Here is an 18882-nt window from a genome sequence, read left to right as displayed (position 1 = left end):
CTCATGGGAAAAGTGGTATCGGTCAATTTGAGCATTTGTTCATCCCGTTTAACAAATATGGGAGCAAGAACAAGGAAATAAATGACTGAAACATAACGTTATTTTTATTAAGATTGTAAATAGAATGCGTTTTTATTTGCTTTAGAGCAGAGGCACTGAAGGTATCGATGTCAAAGTCATCTCAGAAGGAGAAGTCAAATGCAGCCAAACCAATTCAGCCAGTCAGAACGTTTTTTCCATTGGGACCTGATTTTTCTTTAAACGATAAACCACAGACAATCAGAGCAGTACAAGCTAGTGAATCTCAAGGTCAGAGATACACCGCAGAGGAGATTGAAGTACTCAGGTAAGTTGAGGCCAAGCTTTTCCAAAGTTTTAAAATTTGTGCACGCATCCTTCTGTATCTTAGACAGTAAACTATTATATACAGAAGTCTTGGAAAAAGACCACTTATTAACTCCGTTGTTGTCATTATATACATGTTAAATTATTGTTTTCTCTTTGGTCATGCAATCAGTAGCTTTTATTCACAGAGCATACTTCCTGGAGTGTATTTAGAAGACATTTTTTTATAACTGACTGCCAGAATTATTTTTTATAGCTTTATTTTTGTACATACCTGATTGAATTCATGAAAGATCCAACTCTGAGATGCCAAGGTACAAAGTTGTTTTTACAGATGATACAATTAATATTTCATTGGAAATTGAGGAAGCATAATATATTTCAGCATTATGCCTTCTATTATATCTAGTTCTTTTTGTATTGATTTTTTTGTTATAGGAGGCATAATATACAAATAGTAAGAAATCCATAAACACTTTAGCCTAAATTGTGAATTTTGAAAAATATCAATTATATGCAAAAATGCATTGTTTGATAGGTGTTTCAGCATTCTTCCTTCTACCTTCATGGTAAATAAGATTGTGTTCAGGGTGATGTTCAACCCTGTCCAGGATTTGATCTTAAAATATTTTGTCTGTTACTTTAGTTTCAGGGACTTAAATGGACTAAGGATGTAGTCCTAAAGATGGAAGTGTATGTGCATCTGAAAAGTTGCAGACCATGTAGAATTGCCTTATTAAAATTGCATTTGTTTGTGCAGTATATATTTCTGTTCTGTGGATTTTGGGGGGAGTGTTAAGTCTTGCCAGATAAATTAGTTGTGTCTTATCTTTCATTATAATTTGATTTTTAAAATATTTCACGTATCTTTTTCAGCTAAATTCTTGACTACAACTTAATTGCATTCACATTTAAGTATGATTCTCTTTTAAAAAAAAAAAAAAAGTTCTATGTACTTCAATCAAAAATGTACTAATTAACATATGCAGTGTGTTTATTGGTTTTTGTTTGACAAAGCATTCCAGAATACTCCCCAATTAGATGAAATTTCATGTCCCTAAGTGATAATTGTTGTCAATTTACCCTAAAATTCTCTTCAACGAGTTGCTGAAGGGACTGGAGAAATTCTATTTAGAATAAGGTGTTTTTTACATGTTACTTCTAGACCTATGAAGAGGTTTGTGGCTTAGTCATTTCTCTGCTGGCATGGTGGCTTGCCCACAGGTATGTACATGTGGGATTAGTGACTAAGCCACCCAATGCTGCACACCACAAAATCAAATGAATGGCAGTGCTTGTTGCATTTTCAAGAGGTGATCATCTTGTCTTCAGAGGCACTGTTGTTTTCTTTTGTTTGTTTGCTTGTTTGTTTTAAAAACTAATTTGATTGTCACTTTTATGAATTTAGTCTTGAAAAGATGATAGATAAGTTTGTAACTGTATTTTTCTCTTACGATTTACAGAAAGACTTCAAAAATTAATGGTATCGAATATGTCCCTTTCATGAGTGTTGATCTGAGGGAACGTTTTGCCTTCCCTATGCCATTTTCGTAAGTGCTGTTCAATTACTGATCTTTTTATTTCCAAAGCTTTCCCATATTATTGCTGTGTTTTCTTCCTCGGAATTTAAAACTGCTTAAGTAGAATATTAAGCATAATTCAGACTGAGTTATTTCAATACTGTGGCCTCCTTTTTCCAGCCTGGTCTTTGAACTTTAATGTAAGCAGATCCTGCAGTTGGTTCTTCAGGCCTACCAGCAGAACGTTTTATTTGGCTTTTTGGAGTATTGAACTAAGATGGAAGTTTGGGTCCACTTCCTGACTGCTGTGTATATTACTTTGCCTCAGTTATCCCACCTGTAAAATGAAGGTGATAGCTGTTTCTTCTCTAAAGAACTATTCAGAGGAAGCGTGATATATAAACCTCTAGATGTTTATTCATGGGCCATGGTATAGGTTCAGATTACATAGTCATAATAGACAAGACATCTGGTTGATAGTTGTTTTTTTTCAGTTTTCTACTGAAGGTTTGACAATTGGATAAACCTTGGTATTTTCTGAACTGAAGAAACTTCTTAGTATTAGTTCGTCCTGTTGAAGTAAAGGAAGTAATTTGGGTTTCTGCTAATATAGATGGCTTTTTGCAATTCCTTTTTCCTGTTCAGTCTTGTGAAGGAACCTCCTGGGTTTTATTTCACATTTTCAATATTTTTGCTTTTTTTGCCCCAAATCAACTATGGAGTACTGTTCTTTGAAGTTGTCTTACAGCTGTGTACCTGTTCTATGCATATTTTGTACCATCTGTCAGAAGTACAAGATCTGGATATACCATGAGAAGTTTTTCTAAGCTGTTGACTTATTTCTACTTCCTTCCTCTCTCAAATCTAGTGATAAATGTGGGAAGTTACCGTTATCCCCCAAACAGAAAGCAATGTTTGCCAAGTGGGTACGGCCAGATGACATAACAAATAACCCTACGATGATTTATACCGTATCAAGTTTCAGCATAAAACAGGTAAGTTGTTACCTGTTAAAAGGGAAATGTATGCTGTTAGATTATTATTAAATGTATTAAAGAGAAATGTATGCTGTTAGAGTTGATTGCAGGGAATGTGAGACCTTATAAGGGAGAAAAAGCACATTTTTTCAGAAATGAACCTCTAAATGTGAGAGAACTTTCATCAACTCTCTCAAGACTAAGTAAACAAATCAAGAAATAGTACCACCTCAGATTCCATGCATTTTCTAGCCATGAAAATGAAGAGGTATGTCATCAATGGAAATGAAAACTGGAATTTGAATTCCAGCTGAAAATCCTTTCTTCCAAAAACAGTAGTAAAGTTAGCATGAAAAAAGGCAAGGTGTACTCTGTGGCAAACAGTTTATTTCATGCAAAAAGTAACGGGCAAGATTTTAATTTTTGTATTTAAAGCACAAGTGGCCCACTGAGAATAGTGGAAATGTTTTTGTGTAGTGTTAAGTTGCAGATGGCCTTAGGTATTCTGAAATGGGCAACAGATTTTGCCATCGAGTATAGTTTACACTACGGAGTGTGTTTTGGGCAAAAAAAAGAGGTTAAGTGTGAGTGAATGATAAAGTAGCTGCACTTGTCTCTCATTACCTTTATTAAATCTTTTAAATGTGGTTTGCTCAGTATAGGAAGCAACATGTTTCCTGCCTTTTTGTAGTAACTCTTGTTTCTCTCAGTTTAAGTCCTTTCCCTTTTGAAGGGCATAAGCAACGATAACATTTTTTCACCTCTCCACACACCCTGTTTGTTTTTTTTTTCAGTATCTAAGTGTTAGTAAATCACATCGTTGTTCTCTTTTCTTTATAGACAATAGTGTCAGACTGTTCTTTTGTGGCATCACTAGCTATCAGTGCAGCATATGAAAGAAGATATAACAAAAAGTTGATTACAAGGTAAATAGCTACTGTTCTCTATGATTTTGTCAGATTTAATACTGCTGAGCTTTGGCAGTATGTTCTGCAGTGGTGGTATTTAAATTGATACCTGTTAAGTTGTATAGTTATATGACTAACGGAAAAATATTTGGATTAGTATTCTCTACTTTCATCAACTTTAGCTGAGATTCTATATTTGTATGACTGTACACAGTAAAAGTTAGTGTTTGTTTCACCTTCATCTCTGTGGGACTCGTGTGGCTTTAGCATTTCCAAAAATGAAAACAATTTGAGGTAGATGAGTATAAAGACATTGGAGTCTAATTTCAGATGTGCTTTGAGAAGAAGAAATAGTTTGGAAGGCTTGCTTTGTTTTTAATAGAAACATTACTTAAAACATTTTATAGGTTTGTTTTCTTCATTTGCTGTACTAAAGGCTGCCAGATGGTCTATCTTGAATCTCACTGCAGAGTTAATGTTAACAACACTATCTCAATTCAGTTTAACTAGCATACTACAATAAATTTAGCATGGGTTTGGCTGTCTGTCTGTCAGGAGCCCATTGCCAGACCAGCGTGTGAATGTTGTGCCTGGAATTTTGTTTCAGCCTCTACTTCTTGAAGTGAAGATGCATTCTTTTCATCAACATTGAGTTCTGTAGCATTGCAGTCTTCAAACCTTTGACTATCATTCAGGCAGTTACTGTATTTAAATGGTATTTGCATATCTTCAGTATGTGTAATGGTAAGATAAAGGTGTTTACATTGCTTCTGTTGGAGAAATGATTAGGTTACTTGTGTACTTTTTCTTAGTCTATTAAGGGAGGAACTGCAGCAAGAGTAAGGTATGAAAATAAAGCCTACTTAAACACTGTTATCACTTTTACTAAATTTGAGTGACTTTTTCATATAAAATTTCACATTTATCCTTAGCATGAATTCTATAAACAGACCATATTAATCCCACTTCTCATGTTACCAGTGTATCTAGAGCTATATACTTTGTCACAATTTCTTCTTCTTATTTTTTTTTTTTAACAGTATCATTTACCCTCAGAATAAGAAAGGGGAACCAGAGTACAATCCATGTGGCAAATACATGGTGAAACTTCATATCAATGGCGTACCTAGAAAGGTAAATGATTAGGGGGGAAACTTAATACTGTTACTGTTTAAACCATATATTTTGAAGGATTGGTCTGCTTTACTGTGAAGCTGTGCTTTCAAAGCAAAAAATTTAGGAACATTTTGACAGAAAGTGATTTTTAATTGTTAAACTTTTTGGGATTCACTTTGGTAGTGAAATATGTAACGGTAGAGATTTTATCTGCAGACGATCATGAGAATAGCTTTACTCCCATTCAATTCAAAAAAAAGAAGTTTACATTGCATAAAGGAGTTATGAAAACCATACAGGAAAAAAAATGCATCCCATATTCATGAATGAGTATTCCTTTTCTCAACCCCATCTCAGAAAAAAAAGTTACAGAACTAGAAAACTACCAAGAAGAACTTCCAAGGAAGGCTATAGGCCTGGAATGGTCAAAGGACTAAATTGGATGACCAAAGACTTCTAGTAAAGAGAGGAGATGCCTGAAGATAAATAACAGAGCTTTATGACCTCACAAGTATAATTTTCTTAGTGCATATAAATAAGGACATAAAATTGTGTAGCAGTCACTATTGCAGATCATTGTGGGTGATGAATGTTTATGGGAGTTCAAAAATCAAGTGGTTCTATTTAGAGAGAAAGGGCTGCGGGGGTGAGTCTTCAAATGCTATTAAATGCTAAGATACAACCTCTGGGTCAGGAAGTCTGTTGGCAACCCAACAGATACTTCATGGAAGTATCATTTACGTACTTGACAAGCTCTTCATACTCTTTCCAAAAGATCTCCTAATCGCTGCTTTCTGTTAGGATTAATGACTGTGTTTTGTGGAAAAGATTGTCTATTCTTAAATGAATAGGATTTGACCAGAAATGTTGCTTTGACATTATTTTTCCTTTCAAGAGAGAAGAAATTTAAATCTGGAACTAGAGACTGTGAAAGTAATACGACATGTTTTGTTTTGCTGTAGATATGTAACTTTATTTTCCTGCTGGCTACTGAACATAGTATACATTCTTTTTCCTAATTAGATGAGGGATATTTGTGGCTTTTTTTTCTTTCTTCTACTGCTGGTAATTACCGAGCTTTTCTGTAGCTGCCTTCAGTAGATGTTAAACACTTTGTGAGCGAGTACTGTCAACATCTCCATTTTATATAGGGGAAACTGAGGCAGGTGCTTACTGGTCACCTGGTGGACCAGCATATGCAACACCTGGCGACACAATTTCTTGTTCACAAGGGCAAATCACTGCAGGATTGATATGGGTGTCCACATCTAAGAGTGGTCAGGTCTGGCTGTGTCTCAGAAGATACGTATTGCTGAGAGTTTGGTTTTGTTATGGTTCTAGAAGTATTTCCAGAACACTGCATTAGCTTTAGGATGACTTTTTCATTTGTTTATTTTACGCAGGTAATCATAGATGACCAGTTACCTGTTGATCATAGTGGGGAACTCCTCTGCTCTTATTCTAACAATAAGAATGAATTGTGGGTATCACTAATAGAAAAGGCCTACATGAAGGTCATGGGAGGATATGATTTTCCTGGATCAAATTCTGTAAGTAGTAGATTATTTCTAACAAGCAAAAAAAAAAAAATCCAGTTAGATAACCTGTCAAATAACTTTCCTTCTAGTGAGATCAAAATTAATTATTTGTAGAGGCAAGTCTTTGATTCCTTCTGTTTGTTTGTTTTTTTCCTGTTTCTTCATTCCACAAGTGTACTTAACTATGCTTGATGAGATCTCTGCCCATGAAAGTGTCTTACTCATTCTAGTTTGATGGAGTTAATCTTGGTACTCGGACTGTAGGACTGGAATGTATGGTTGGAAAGTATTTGTGTTCTTATTGAGTCTAGGTGAAAATTTTGGGCAAAGTTATAACTTCTTTTGCCTGCATCAATAATGCTGATTTGTGATTCAACCGTTATTCTATCAATAGGGCAGTTTTTCCTTTTTAGGTCAAAGAGTCGGATAGGAAAGGAACAGACTGAAGTATTCCATGTATATGGAGGGAGCAAGTACTTCTGGTCTGTGCAAGTTTACCATATTGTTCCGTGCATTTATATGTTTCAGGTTCCTATAGTGTAGCTACTGATATTAATTAATAATTAATAATGCTGCAGCTAACTTGACATGCAAACTATTCTTTCAAAGAGGCTACTTGACTCAAATGAGTTGCCCAAATAATCTTCATTCATTAATTAAGAAGTATTTCTGATCTTTTTTTTTTTCCATTCAAACTTCTTAAGAGTGTTAATAGCGTATTTTTGATTCCACGGTGCTGTTTGTGTTCTAGTTGGTGTCTTGATAATTACATTCTTTGTGGGTATGACAGGTAATCATCGCCTTTGGAAATATACAAAGCCACGTTTGTCTTGATAAGCAAAAGGAGTAAATGTAGCATGCTTTTGTATGCTATAAAAACATGTATGTTTATGTCAGTGGTGGGCTGACGTTTTGCAGAGCAAAAATCATGAGACAATAGCTGTGTTATCTACATTGTCCTCCTTTAACTTGCTATCTGGAAAAACAGCTTGACTCATGACATTTAATCTCCACCCATCCCACGTCTTTTGACTATATTATAGCTTCCTTGTCTGTTCAGGTTTACTTACTGTCTGTGTTGTATTTGTAATTCCTGAAAATCCCACCCACCAGTGCTGTTTATTGACCCTTCAACCATTTATAGTTCCTGCTTTTCCTTTGAGGAGTACAAAGCAAAAGAAGCAGTATTTTAAGGAGATGAAATGGAGAGATTAAAGCATCTTTTAACAGGAAAACATGAAAGGCCTTACCAAAAAGAATAAAAAACCTAAACCCTGAGCCTTAGAAATAAAAGTTAAATAATTAAAAATGCATTTATAATATCGAGGTTCTAAATATTTCTTCTGAGATTGTGCTTTAAAAGTGTATGAATCAAAGAAGTAAATGCAACACTTCATAGAACTGCGCATGATTGATCACTTTTTAATGCTTATGTAGCTTTGAAATTCTGGTTCTTCATCAGTTCATTTTCTAATTTTATATAGTCTAAATCTTGAGCCTTTTATGTATGGAACTATATTGTAGCACATATACTTGGTTTCTTTCAAGGCACTTATAATTTATGTGCAGGGCATTGTAAGCTTATAGATGGGTTATCTGTTATGATTTTTTTTGAATGTTTGTATTTCAGAATATTGATCTCCATGCGCTGACTGGTTGGATACCGGAAAGAATTGCCATGCACTCTGACAATCAAGCTTTTGATAAAGATAGCACTTTCAGAATGCTCTATCAGAGGTAGATATTCTCTCTTAACTAATTAAAATGATTGGTATTTGAGCAACTACGCAGCAAAGAGCAGGTTGGAACCACTGTATAAGTTCAGTCTTTAATAGGTAGAAGGAAGTATAGGAAGTGTATCCCCTGTACCTTGATCTGCTGTCTCTAGCAAGTGGATACAGTGTGGTGTTAATCATATCACAAGATCTTGGTTATGTTCCACTAGTAAATCTGGAGGAGCAGCAGAAAGCTGGTCAAAACTGTGATACTGATCTTCAGGCTTACTGTAACAATTCTACTTCTAGTGCAAGATACAGCTGTCAGCTGTATTAAACATCAACTAGCAGGTACTTTGATTTATTTCAAAACTTTCTGTGCAACCAGTTTCTTATGCATTTCACAGCAGTGAAAGGGGGATATTCTATTGACTGAAACAACTCCATTCATGATGAGAGTGCGTGACTATTTTTCTACAGTGCTTTTTCAGTAGGTTAGGAACTCTCACTTAATTGCTAATAGCTTTTCAGATATTCTGGCATTGCAGTTTGGAGATGTGGCTGCAATTAGGATGAGATTATAGCTTCACAGTTGTTGTTGATCTGTGCTAGACTGACAATCCGTAGTGCAATGACCCTGTAAACCACATAGGAACCCTGAATGCATACTTGCTTTTTAGCATGTGCTAGAAAGCATGTTAGTAGGTCTTCACAGCCATGCTTGCTGTGAAGTTAATGACTGCAATTCAAAACAATTGCAGAACTGAGTTGTTGATGTTCAGACCCTATAGGCCTGTGCTGAATAAGACAAAACCTTAGCGTAAATATTTGCAAAAGCCTAGAAGGATTAATTTTTCTTTCATGTTTGGGAAAGCCACCTCAAAATCCTGGGGTCAGTGGAGTTGTTGATTTACTCTATGTAGTGATTTAGCTAAGTGTTGATGAAACCATGTTTGTGTTCAGCTGAAGATCTGTGAAGAGTCACTTTAATAAGTGCTACAGATTGAACTTCAGGTTGACAGATGATGATTTTTTTTGTTTGTAACAAAAGTAATTTTTTTTTTTTTTACGTGCAGCCTGTACTTAAATACTGTAAGAAAATAGTTCCACTGTGATTTCTGACTGCAAAAAATGTATTTCTGTTTTTTTTTAAGCATTGTCACACAAATAGTGTACAAACATACCATTGCAGTGTCTGTCAAAAGTGAGTTTGCAACTGGTAACATTTTAAGTTATTTTTCACCTCTTTTTGAACAGATTTCACAAGGGGGATGTCCTTATCACAACAGCAACAGGTGTGATGTCTGAAGAGGAAGGAGAAAAATGGGGTTTAGTTCCAACCCATGCCTATGCAGTCTTGGATATAAGAGAATATAAGGTACCGACTGAAACTGAAAGATTTATCAGATACCTGCTTGAAATTTGTGTCTGAGATAGGTATCTACTGATTTTTGTTCTAATGGCTTATACAGTTTATTTTGTCTGAGCTTCATTGGGAAATTCCAGAAGCCTTAATGATGATGTATTTCCTTAAGATATTGGTCTGTATTCCGTATTCATATATTTAAAAAAGGTATCTTGACAAGATGAATCCAGCAATTTTATTTTGTATTTCTTTAGGGACTTAGATTCCTTCAGTTGAAAAACCCATGGAGCCACTTACGTTGGAAGGGAAGATACAGTGAAAATGACACAAGAAATTGGACCCCAGATTTACAAAAATATTTGAACTTTGATCCGAGAACAGCTCAGAAAATAGACAATGGTAATAAGCATAAAAAGTAGCTATATAATTAAATAATGTAGATCTTTGTGGTTTATCCCTGAAGAAAGGTAGAAAGAAATACAGAAAAAATAGCAGTCCTGTTTTTTCTGATACTTATGAATGATTAGCTCATTATTTACTTGGTGATTCATTTAGTAAGGAGTTATGTATCTGTAGAATCTAATAGTTAAAATTATTCATGTAGTTTTATATACATTTTAAGGGAGCTAATTTTTCAGACTGTATTGACATACTGCTTTCGTTTTCTAAGTGCAGCTATTCTCTGTATAGTTTTTTTTAGTGCTGCGAGATATGCAGCTGCCTGTATCAGGGACTTGCATTATGATGGTGTTACCTTTTTTGAGAGTTCACTTCCATCAGGAATCTGTCAGTTTGCAGGTGGTGTTGGTTGGAGTTGTAATTAAGCAAGCTATAGAGAATTAAAACAAATCCATGAGAATTGTAAAGACGAAGCAGATCGGGGGTGCCAAAACAATCCCATGGATATTGGATGAAGTACCTTAGAAATACATTTAAACATACTCAAGTTTATTGAATGTTTTACTGAGCTACTAAACTAGGTCTCTGAACTAGAGGAGCCTATTTGATTATGTATTTTTTTTTCTCAGAAACTTAGGAAATAGGCAGTTCAGAATCAATAAGTGATGTATTTTTTTTGGCTACAACGAAGATTTTCTCATGTTCCTGATTAGAGCTTGAGAATGAAAAATGTCCCGACAGCTTCAGGTTGAGAATTTGGAGATGTGCAGTTATTCTTTGCTTTTCTTGTTTCAACTTGTTTGTTTTGGGGATTAAGTTTAATTTTAGGAATGTGGGCAATGCAGCATTATGACAATTTTTACAGAAATGTGGGTTTATATAACCTCTATTATTTGCCTAGAAAGAGACTTCTGAAAAAAAGAGTAAAAGCAAGGTGTCTGGTAAGCAAACAGTAACAGCAGTCCCTTTTAGGGATCTTCTGGATTGCCTGGGAGGACCTGTGCCAGTACTATGATGTTGTCTATTTGAGTTGGAACCCAAGTCTTTTTAAAGAGTCTACATGTATTCACAGGTTGGTCCAAGATAAATTTTTTGTCAATATAGCATTAAAATTTTTTGAGGTGTTTGCTTCCGTCCATTCTTCCCAGTTACAGCTGAAGAGCTTGGACTCTGACCATGGTCCCAAGCCTGCCTTTATATTTCTAAATTCAGAACTCAGGCTTGGAGCGTTTCTGTAATGTTCTTACAACTCCTGTGACCTTTACGATGATGCTGTGGACATAAGGTTGTGTAAGCAGCTTCTGACCTCAGTCCTTTATCTCTGTATGGGAACAGAAATCAGATTTTTGTGCACTCCGTGTTTGTTTAATTAGTCACTAGGCTATGCTTGAGTAACCTAGCTTTTATTTGAAATTGTTTTTCCTGGACAGTTGCAAGTCATTTGTGCAGTGCCTGTTGTCTTTACAAGGTGTGTTCACTCACACCAGAACGGTCAAATTCCATTTTTCACCAGTGTTAGTTGTCTTGTGTTAACTTCCTTGGCCGTTGATTTTTCTGAACACAATACCTGTCTCTCACCTAGTACCCAGCACATTCAGCCTTTCTGTTACCCATTTTGAGGAGAAATGCCTCAGTTTCTGGTAGTGAGGGTTCCTCTCTCTTGCCACTCTAGTGTGCTGTACCACACCCCCATATTCTCCTCAGGGCTACTCTCATCCATTCTCTGAGGCAGAATGATAGTAATAATTTGAAGCTCAGCTGATAATGCAGCCAGCCATCCACACATGCTGCCCAGTTAAAAAGGGTGGGAGGGTCAACGGGACTTAAGAATGGCTTCATCCATTTTTGTTCCTAGTTTGCCATGTTTTGCATCGTCGCCAATACTTCGTGTTTTTCCCCACCGTATTTTTCTTGTCTGGACAGTTCATGAGGCAGGTTTTGTAACAGGGTACCTAAAGGTAAGACTTCATGCAGGCACCTTTCCAAACATGAAAGAGATTAATTTTAATTTTAAAGTTTACCTCAATAAAAAACGATGGGGAAAAAAATGGTGATAGTGACAATATTTGGCTAGCTCAGGCTCCGTGAATTGTTCACCTTTTCCTGTGCTTTGTGTGGTTGCAGTCACCATACCAAACAAGCTGTTTGCATTTAGCATTGCTGATAACCATGCTTGTATAGTAGCAAAGTCATTTATAAAAACAAATACAAGATAAAGCTTCTGACATGGCAATTGCAAATACAGTTGTTGTAGATACCAGTAGAAAATCAGCCTTTGGTAATTTTGTTACTGATAATAGATAGCTCTGTATGCATGTAGGATTTTCAGTTGGTTTTCAAAATGCAAATCAATATCCTACTGATCTAACGAAGTGTCTGCATTGCTTCTAGTACTTGGGATGCAAAACAAGGTCCAGTGAAGGATGCTTACAGCCTGGCTAATAATCCTCAGTACAAACTGGAGGTCCACTGTCCACAAGGTGGTGCTGCAGTCTGGGTGCTGCTTAGCAGACACATCACAGATAAGGTGCCAAGTTCTTTCTAGACTGAATTCTATGATGTCTTCTGTAAATTTTTCTATACCGTTGTCTCTAGCATGAGCATGTAACTGCTTATATTTTCACGTTCAGGTATGTGTGCATGTGTGTGTGTATATATAAATTTTAAATTCAGTGGATATAAATACCTGCATACAAGATTATTGAAACAGACACAGAGTAAAAAATTGAGAGAGTACACCATAAGGGTACTGAAGTAATTCTAAATGCTGAGGGCCTGAACTTTTTTCAGTGAGACTGGTCGTAGTTTATTTGAGACATTTTAAAAGGAATTGGTCAGGTATTTCATTAAATACAGCTATGAGACCATACCATGTGATGATTGAAGGGTTTGAGAGAATGTTATACTTGATTTAATGTTAGTTACATTCCACAGAAATATATATCTCTACTTAATTTGTGTTTTTATAGGATGACTTTGCACACAATCGGGAATTCATTACAATGGTTGTATACAAGACTGATGGCAAAAAAGTTTACTATCCAGGTTAGTATACTGTGACTGTCAAAAAGATGTTTAAAAGTAAATGAATTCTTGCAAAGGATTTTGTAGGAAAGAGAGGCACAGTTTGTTTTAAAACTGGATGTCTCGTTCTAAGAGGTCAGTCTTTTGAAATAGTTGTTCGAGCATTTGACCATCTTTGATAGACTACACTGAAGGAATAAAACAAACTGCAAGCATTGGAAGCGCTGAGGCCTATTTAGAACTTTACCATAGTGCTGCTAACACTTGATTTTGCCAAAGCATTTTCTTTATTGACCTGTTTATTTTGCAGTGGCAGTAGTTAATGTTTAAAGAGACACTGCTTCTGTTTATCAGATAGCATGGTTATTTCCCACATTGGTGAAATGATTTTGGTTTACAGCTTCTCCTAAATGAAAATGATCAATGTTAACTGTTCTGTGAGCATGGCTTTGCAAAGTATCTAAAGTAAGTTCATGAGATACTCTAAAATATTTTGAAGTGTTCAGCTGCATCGGGTATGTAATGTTTAAGAAAATATTTAGATGTTTAATTTTATCCAAGCATTACATTACTCTTGGTCATTATAGGTCAGATTCTGCTTACCCTAAGAAGAAGGGGATTGATTTTTGGAGCTTTGTTGTAGCTGCAGAAAAGCCATGCATGTTTTATTTCAAGACAAATAGCAGATCTGAGACACAGGAAGTAAAGGTAATGGCTAGGTAGACTGCAACCTTAAGGTAGAACTGATAACGTCATGGTTTTATTTGTTCTCTATGTCACCATAGAGGTCTTGGCATTTTAAAAAACAAACAACAACAACAAAAAACGTCCTTGAATTAATTCAGTGAAAATGCATCCTATCATAAGCAGGATTTGGTCTGTTTCTTTTACAGTTAGGGAACCCCCTCAGAACTAGGGTTGTGTTCAGATAGCTGTTCACACAACAGGTAATAGCAGGAGTTAATCGGAGAGCAGATTCTAAAACTCTTCTGAACAAAGAGAGTGGAATTTGTGCTTCTTTATTATGTGTTGTGTTTTGTTTTTCTTCATTTTTTTTTCTCCTACTGGAATGGCTGATAAGGGTTATAGTGTTTTCTGGTCTTGTTTCAGTTAACTATGCCAACCAGTTTGCCTAAAATCCAAATGCTCTTTGAACAGAAAGCATCCACTGAGACCTTACCAAATAATCACCACTTGTTGCAAGAGCTGATCTTGTTAAAGAATTTGCTCCACCTTACTGCCCAAGACATGCTTGTGATTTTGCTGGTTCTTGTAGCAGTGCTTTTGCATGTGTTATACTGAAAACATTCTCAAGCGGGCAAATGAAACGTATTTGTACAGTGAAGGAACTGTTCGGTTGTGCTTGAAACAGTCTTCCAGCAAGACTATTAACAAGAGCTGGATAATTCATCTGCTTTCTCTTGCTACCCAAACTCTTTTATAAACTTTTAATCTCACGAGCTCAAACTCATTTAAAACCCTTTTCCATGGAAATAAATTTGTCAAGCTGCAGTATTATTTTTACCATCTGTTGAAATGAGATCAGAACAAAGCAGGTTAATCCTTTGGCACAGAGGCAGGGCTTTCCCATTCCTAAGCTTCTCATTGTTTTATATTAATCCTTTCCCCTCTCCCATGTTGCTTTGTAGAACAAAGGACCTGATCCTGGGTCTGTTGAAGTAATTGGCTAGGTTTGTTCTTGCTTCGCTAAAATTAAAAGAAGTCTGGAAATAACCAATTAGAGACTGAGTAACGAACTGTATTGTGTAATTGTAAAAGAAAATGTTTGGGATGTTTATAACAAATGCTGCATTTGCATTGCTACTGGGATGCAACTACATGTACGTGTGCAATGATACCAAGGGGGAGGGAAAAAGATGGAGATAGTGGGTTTTTTGTTGCTTTTTAGTTGTCTCCTGAAGACATTAAGATTGTTGCAGAATCTCATTTACCAACTGGAACTGTCCTATCAATAGAGAAGGGAGCATCTCTAGAAGATGCTTCATAGATTTATTTGTATAAAATACTCAAACGTTCTTCATTCTTTTCTTTAAACTTCAACATAATCCCAGTAGGTCTCCTCTGGATAGAGACATTGGTAGGAGATGGGCAAGCATTTCTTGTAAGTCATGGGATCTAAGCTCAACTTTTAAGTGCAGAATTTGTCCTGACATGTGATGTACCTCTCCTGAAAATGACAGTTGCTCTTAATATTATTTGTCCTTTTTTATGAGCAAATCTTGAGGCTTTCTTTTGAGAGCACTGAAGTCTGCTTATAGCCTGACCTTAGTACCAACAATCTGACTTTCTGGGTAAAATTTGCTGATTATAAAGTGGCTAAGAAGTTTACCAAGCTGGAGGATTTTTTTGATATACAAGAAGTCCTTTTCCTTTTCAGCTGATCCTCCTCCATATATTGATGGTATTCGGATCAACAGCCCCCATTATCTGACCAAGATAAAGTTGACCTCTCCGGGGACCCATACGTTTACCTTAGTGGTGTCCCAGTACGAGAAACAAAACACTATCCATTACACCATCAGGGTACGTACTGTTGGCTTCAAATGTAATGTAATGTAAGCAGTTATAGCATAAAATGTACTTTATTTGTTAATTTGATGAACAAGAATGCTTTCGGGTTGATATTGTTACTTTGAGGGAGGCTATGAATGATGGAGCAGAACCACTGAATAATGTGCTCAATAATGTTCTCCCCTGGAGTTAAGACAATATATTGTGTCTGTACAATATAGTTGGGGGGATAGGGACAGGACTCACCTGCTTTGGCAGTCAGCCACTACTTGAGATCTTTTCTGAGTAGAGATGGGCTCCAATGACCTCCATCCTTCTTACCCAAGTATTAAAGCTGCATTTCCTTTTGTGGTGATTTTTCAAAGCACGTAAAGTGAACAACTATCTAAAAACTGTGTGTGTAGGCAATTTTCCTTTTTTTTTTTTTTTCTTTTCTAATATGTTATGATTTCATGTGAAAAGTGCCAGATGAGTGCATAACCAACTTCTGCTTTTACAACACAGGTGTATTCCTTGTGCAAGTTTACCTTTTCCAAGATTCCTACACCTTACACCATTTCCAAACGGGTAAAGAAATATTTTCTTTTATGGGTCACTGTATGTAATTCTGTTTTGGTTTTTCCATATGTGAGATATGTAAGGTTTCTAAATACATTTTTACACTAATGCCCAGAAATGCCAGCTTAGGCTATTGTCTCACAAACAAAACTTCTTAGCGAGGTCAACTGAAGCTTAATCTAAGTAATCTGAGCATACCTAGCGTAACACCAATCCTGTACTTTTGTTATATATAACATGCCAAAGCTGCTCTTTAGGTATTGTTCGTACCAACATAAAAGCCTTGGGTGGTTGACTCGCTCTGTTCACACCACTCTGTGAGAATAGTTGCTTAACTTTTATTGGCATAAAAAATCCTATTTGGTACGTAAACTCCATCTTTGTAGTAGTGTTACAGCTGTACCAGTGCAGATAGTACTACAAAACCTTTGTAGAATAGACAGACCTTTGGAGTAACAGCCTGTACCCTAATATGCAATTATTGTGCGGAGATCAGATTGTGCCAGTGGTACTGTAGAGTAAAAACTCAGCCAAGAATGTCACTCGTTTTCCTTTGTTAGAAGTGCATGGTTTTCTTGAAAAATTCTTGGCATGACGGGGCAAAATCAGCAATGGCAAAGTAAAAGCACCAATGCCAAGACTGTGACAAATGGACTTAGCATGGCAATATCATGATACTTTACTGGTCTTCAATTTTGCTAAGGCATCTCGAAAGTCTGTAATCACTGGGATAAGCACTTGCACTGCAAAATAGGAATAAGGTGATATATGGATGGTATGTTTCATATAGAAATGGTCCCTAAGATTAGAGCAGCGGGGGCAAGAGCAAAAAACTTGACTAAAACTAGCAAGAAGCCCAGGCGGTTTGGGGGCCGGCTGCTGGTAGTATTTCAGATGTTAACATGAGCTGCAGTTATGCGTTCAGCTGAGGTATAAATATAGACAGGAGATCACAGGATGATGATTATTTTCAGAGCTATACCTGGTATTAGCAATTTCATCCTCAAGAAAGAATAAATTACCAGCTGTTAACTTTCATCTCTCTACTTGATGTGTACATACCCTGGGAAATCCTAATATAGACAGAAGTTTTCTGTCCAAAGAAGCAATGTCTTCAGGAAAAGAGAAACGGGGCTATGCTGAGCCACAGTGGAACGGTCCATTTTCTAGGATGCTTGTGCCTGAAGCTGAGGATTATGTTGCTTCATGTAGCCAAGGCACCATACCATCTTGCAGCTAGGCTCTTAAGTTTGGACAGTGTTTTGTAACAGCCCCTTGAATCTAGCTTGTTTGGGAGAATAGTGGGTGGCTCGAGAGATTCCTGGGAACAATGTGAACACTCAGTGCAGAAAATTGTCACTTCTAGCTCTTAAAAACTGAGCTGGGAGAATGGTTTAAGAAGGCAAAAACACACTGAAGGTGACACAGCTGTTTGAGGCAGGTCATCTGTTTGATGTTGTAACATGTTTAAACAGAGAATTAAGTATGTGGAAACCTGTTAATTATTTGAAGCTGTGTCTAGCCTTCAACCAAAAAGCATGTTCTTTCTGTAGGATTACATACAAAAAGCAAGTTGCCTTTCTTTAATGCTTATTTGGTATTTGTTTAGTAGTTACCGCAGTTAAAAACAAGCAGATAACTAATTCACAGTTTGCCAGCAAAAGAAAGCTCTGTTAGATATCTCATACTAAAATTGAGAGGTCAACCTCTGGCACTAGCCTAGCTGTAGTGGGGCTCCTGGAGCAAAGTCCAGCTGAGCTGGTTTTTGGACACCGAGCAGAGAAACTAAATCACAAGAAAAAAATCTTGTTCCCTGCTGGTTTGACGGAAAGGGGAGGGAAGTAACATCCAAGGAATGTATCTCAGCCATAAATTTGTGCGAATGCCTGGCATGTCTTGCAAGTCTAAGCTTTCACTTTAATGACTAGCAGGGGGAACTCGCAAACAGATGGCCTGTTTCTCCACGTCTGAGCAGCATGCTTTTTCTTGTATTTCTTTGTCCCTTTGGAATCTGTCCTCACGGATACCTTTCTTGTCCCTGCAGTGCTGTTTCTCAGAGTGCATAGATGTGAATGGACCAGTGGTGGGAGGAGTGATTTCAAAAGCCAAGGCTATAACACGGGCAGTGTTGTAACTCTTGTGCTGTTTGCGCTTCTCATTTGGTACAACAGAGGAGATTTTGGGAGAGGAGGGAAACAACAACAACAAAAACATGACAAACCAAACACAACAAAAAACCTTGAAGCAGACACAGGATAGATGGAGAATACAGATTCTTCCTTAGATACAATTTCTCATAGTCAGAAACATTCACTGGGTCCTGTTACTAAATATAAGCTGAAATAGCCTACCTTTACAAGGGATTGAAGGCTTTGAGTGAGGTAGGTGGAGGACTGCAGTGAAACTTTCTGAATGCTAACACATTCTGCATTTCACTTACACTTAAAAAAATTCAGAGTCCTTCAATCAGTGACATCTGAACTGAGAGGATTTTCTAGTCTTATATTGTTTTTCTATACACACAAACCCTCAGGATATAAACATTTCTGTATTTCTCATTTTTTAGGTTAATGGACAATGGAAAGGTCACAGTGCTGGTGGATGTGGAAACTTCAGAGACAGCTACAAAAATAACCCCATTTATCAGTTCCAGATGGACAAGAGTGGGCCATTACTAATTGAACTACGTGGACCAAGGTTTGTAGAATAAGCATGTACCAAACAGTGGGAGTATTATGTGCTGTGGACAAGTGTGGTCAGTATTTTCCAAGGAGAGGGTGGGAAGTGCCCTGAAAACCCAGAAGATGAGATCCAGGAGGCAGCTCAGATAAATAATACTATTTGTTTCTAGCTTCGCCAGCAGTAGCAATTTAAACTTCCATTT

The 18882-nt window shown here is 36.7% G+C and overlaps 1 protein-coding gene across 3 annotated transcripts in view; it reads left to right on the top strand.

The window, feature by feature from the left end:
- The window catches only part of CAPN7 (calpain 7), a 32382-nt gene that overhangs the window by 6815 nt on the left and 6685 nt on the right, over nucleotides 1–18882 (top strand). For all 3 annotated transcript variants that reach the window (XM_084509546.1, XM_084509547.1, XM_084509548.1), the window contains 15 exons: nucleotides 146–346; nucleotides 1809–1895; nucleotides 2734–2860; nucleotides 3683–3768; nucleotides 4791–4884; nucleotides 6270–6416; nucleotides 8035–8141; nucleotides 9377–9497; nucleotides 9740–9884; nucleotides 10857–10956; nucleotides 12276–12411; nucleotides 12854–12929; nucleotides 15307–15452; nucleotides 15945–16007; nucleotides 18565–18695. In XM_084509546.1, coding sequence (XP_084365672.1) covers nucleotides 146–346; nucleotides 1809–1895; nucleotides 2734–2860; nucleotides 3683–3768; nucleotides 4791–4884; nucleotides 6270–6416; nucleotides 8035–8141; nucleotides 9377–9497; nucleotides 9740–9884; nucleotides 10857–10956; nucleotides 12276–12411; nucleotides 12854–12929; nucleotides 15307–15452; nucleotides 15945–16007; nucleotides 18565–18695 — 1767 coding nt within the window. The remainder of the gene's footprint in view (nucleotides 1–145; nucleotides 347–1808; nucleotides 1896–2733; nucleotides 2861–3682; nucleotides 3769–4790; nucleotides 4885–6269; nucleotides 6417–8034; nucleotides 8142–9376; nucleotides 9498–9739; nucleotides 9885–10856; nucleotides 10957–12275; nucleotides 12412–12853; nucleotides 12930–15306; nucleotides 15453–15944; nucleotides 16008–18564; nucleotides 18696–18882) is intronic.

Source organism: Aythya ferina (genome assembly GCF_964211825.1).
Source record: "Aythya ferina genome assembly, chromosome: 2".
In the NCBI taxonomy this organism is placed as follows: Eukaryota; Metazoa; Chordata; class Aves; order Anseriformes; family Anatidae; genus Aythya; species Aythya ferina.
This window is presented reverse-complemented; position numbering and strand designations above follow the sequence as displayed.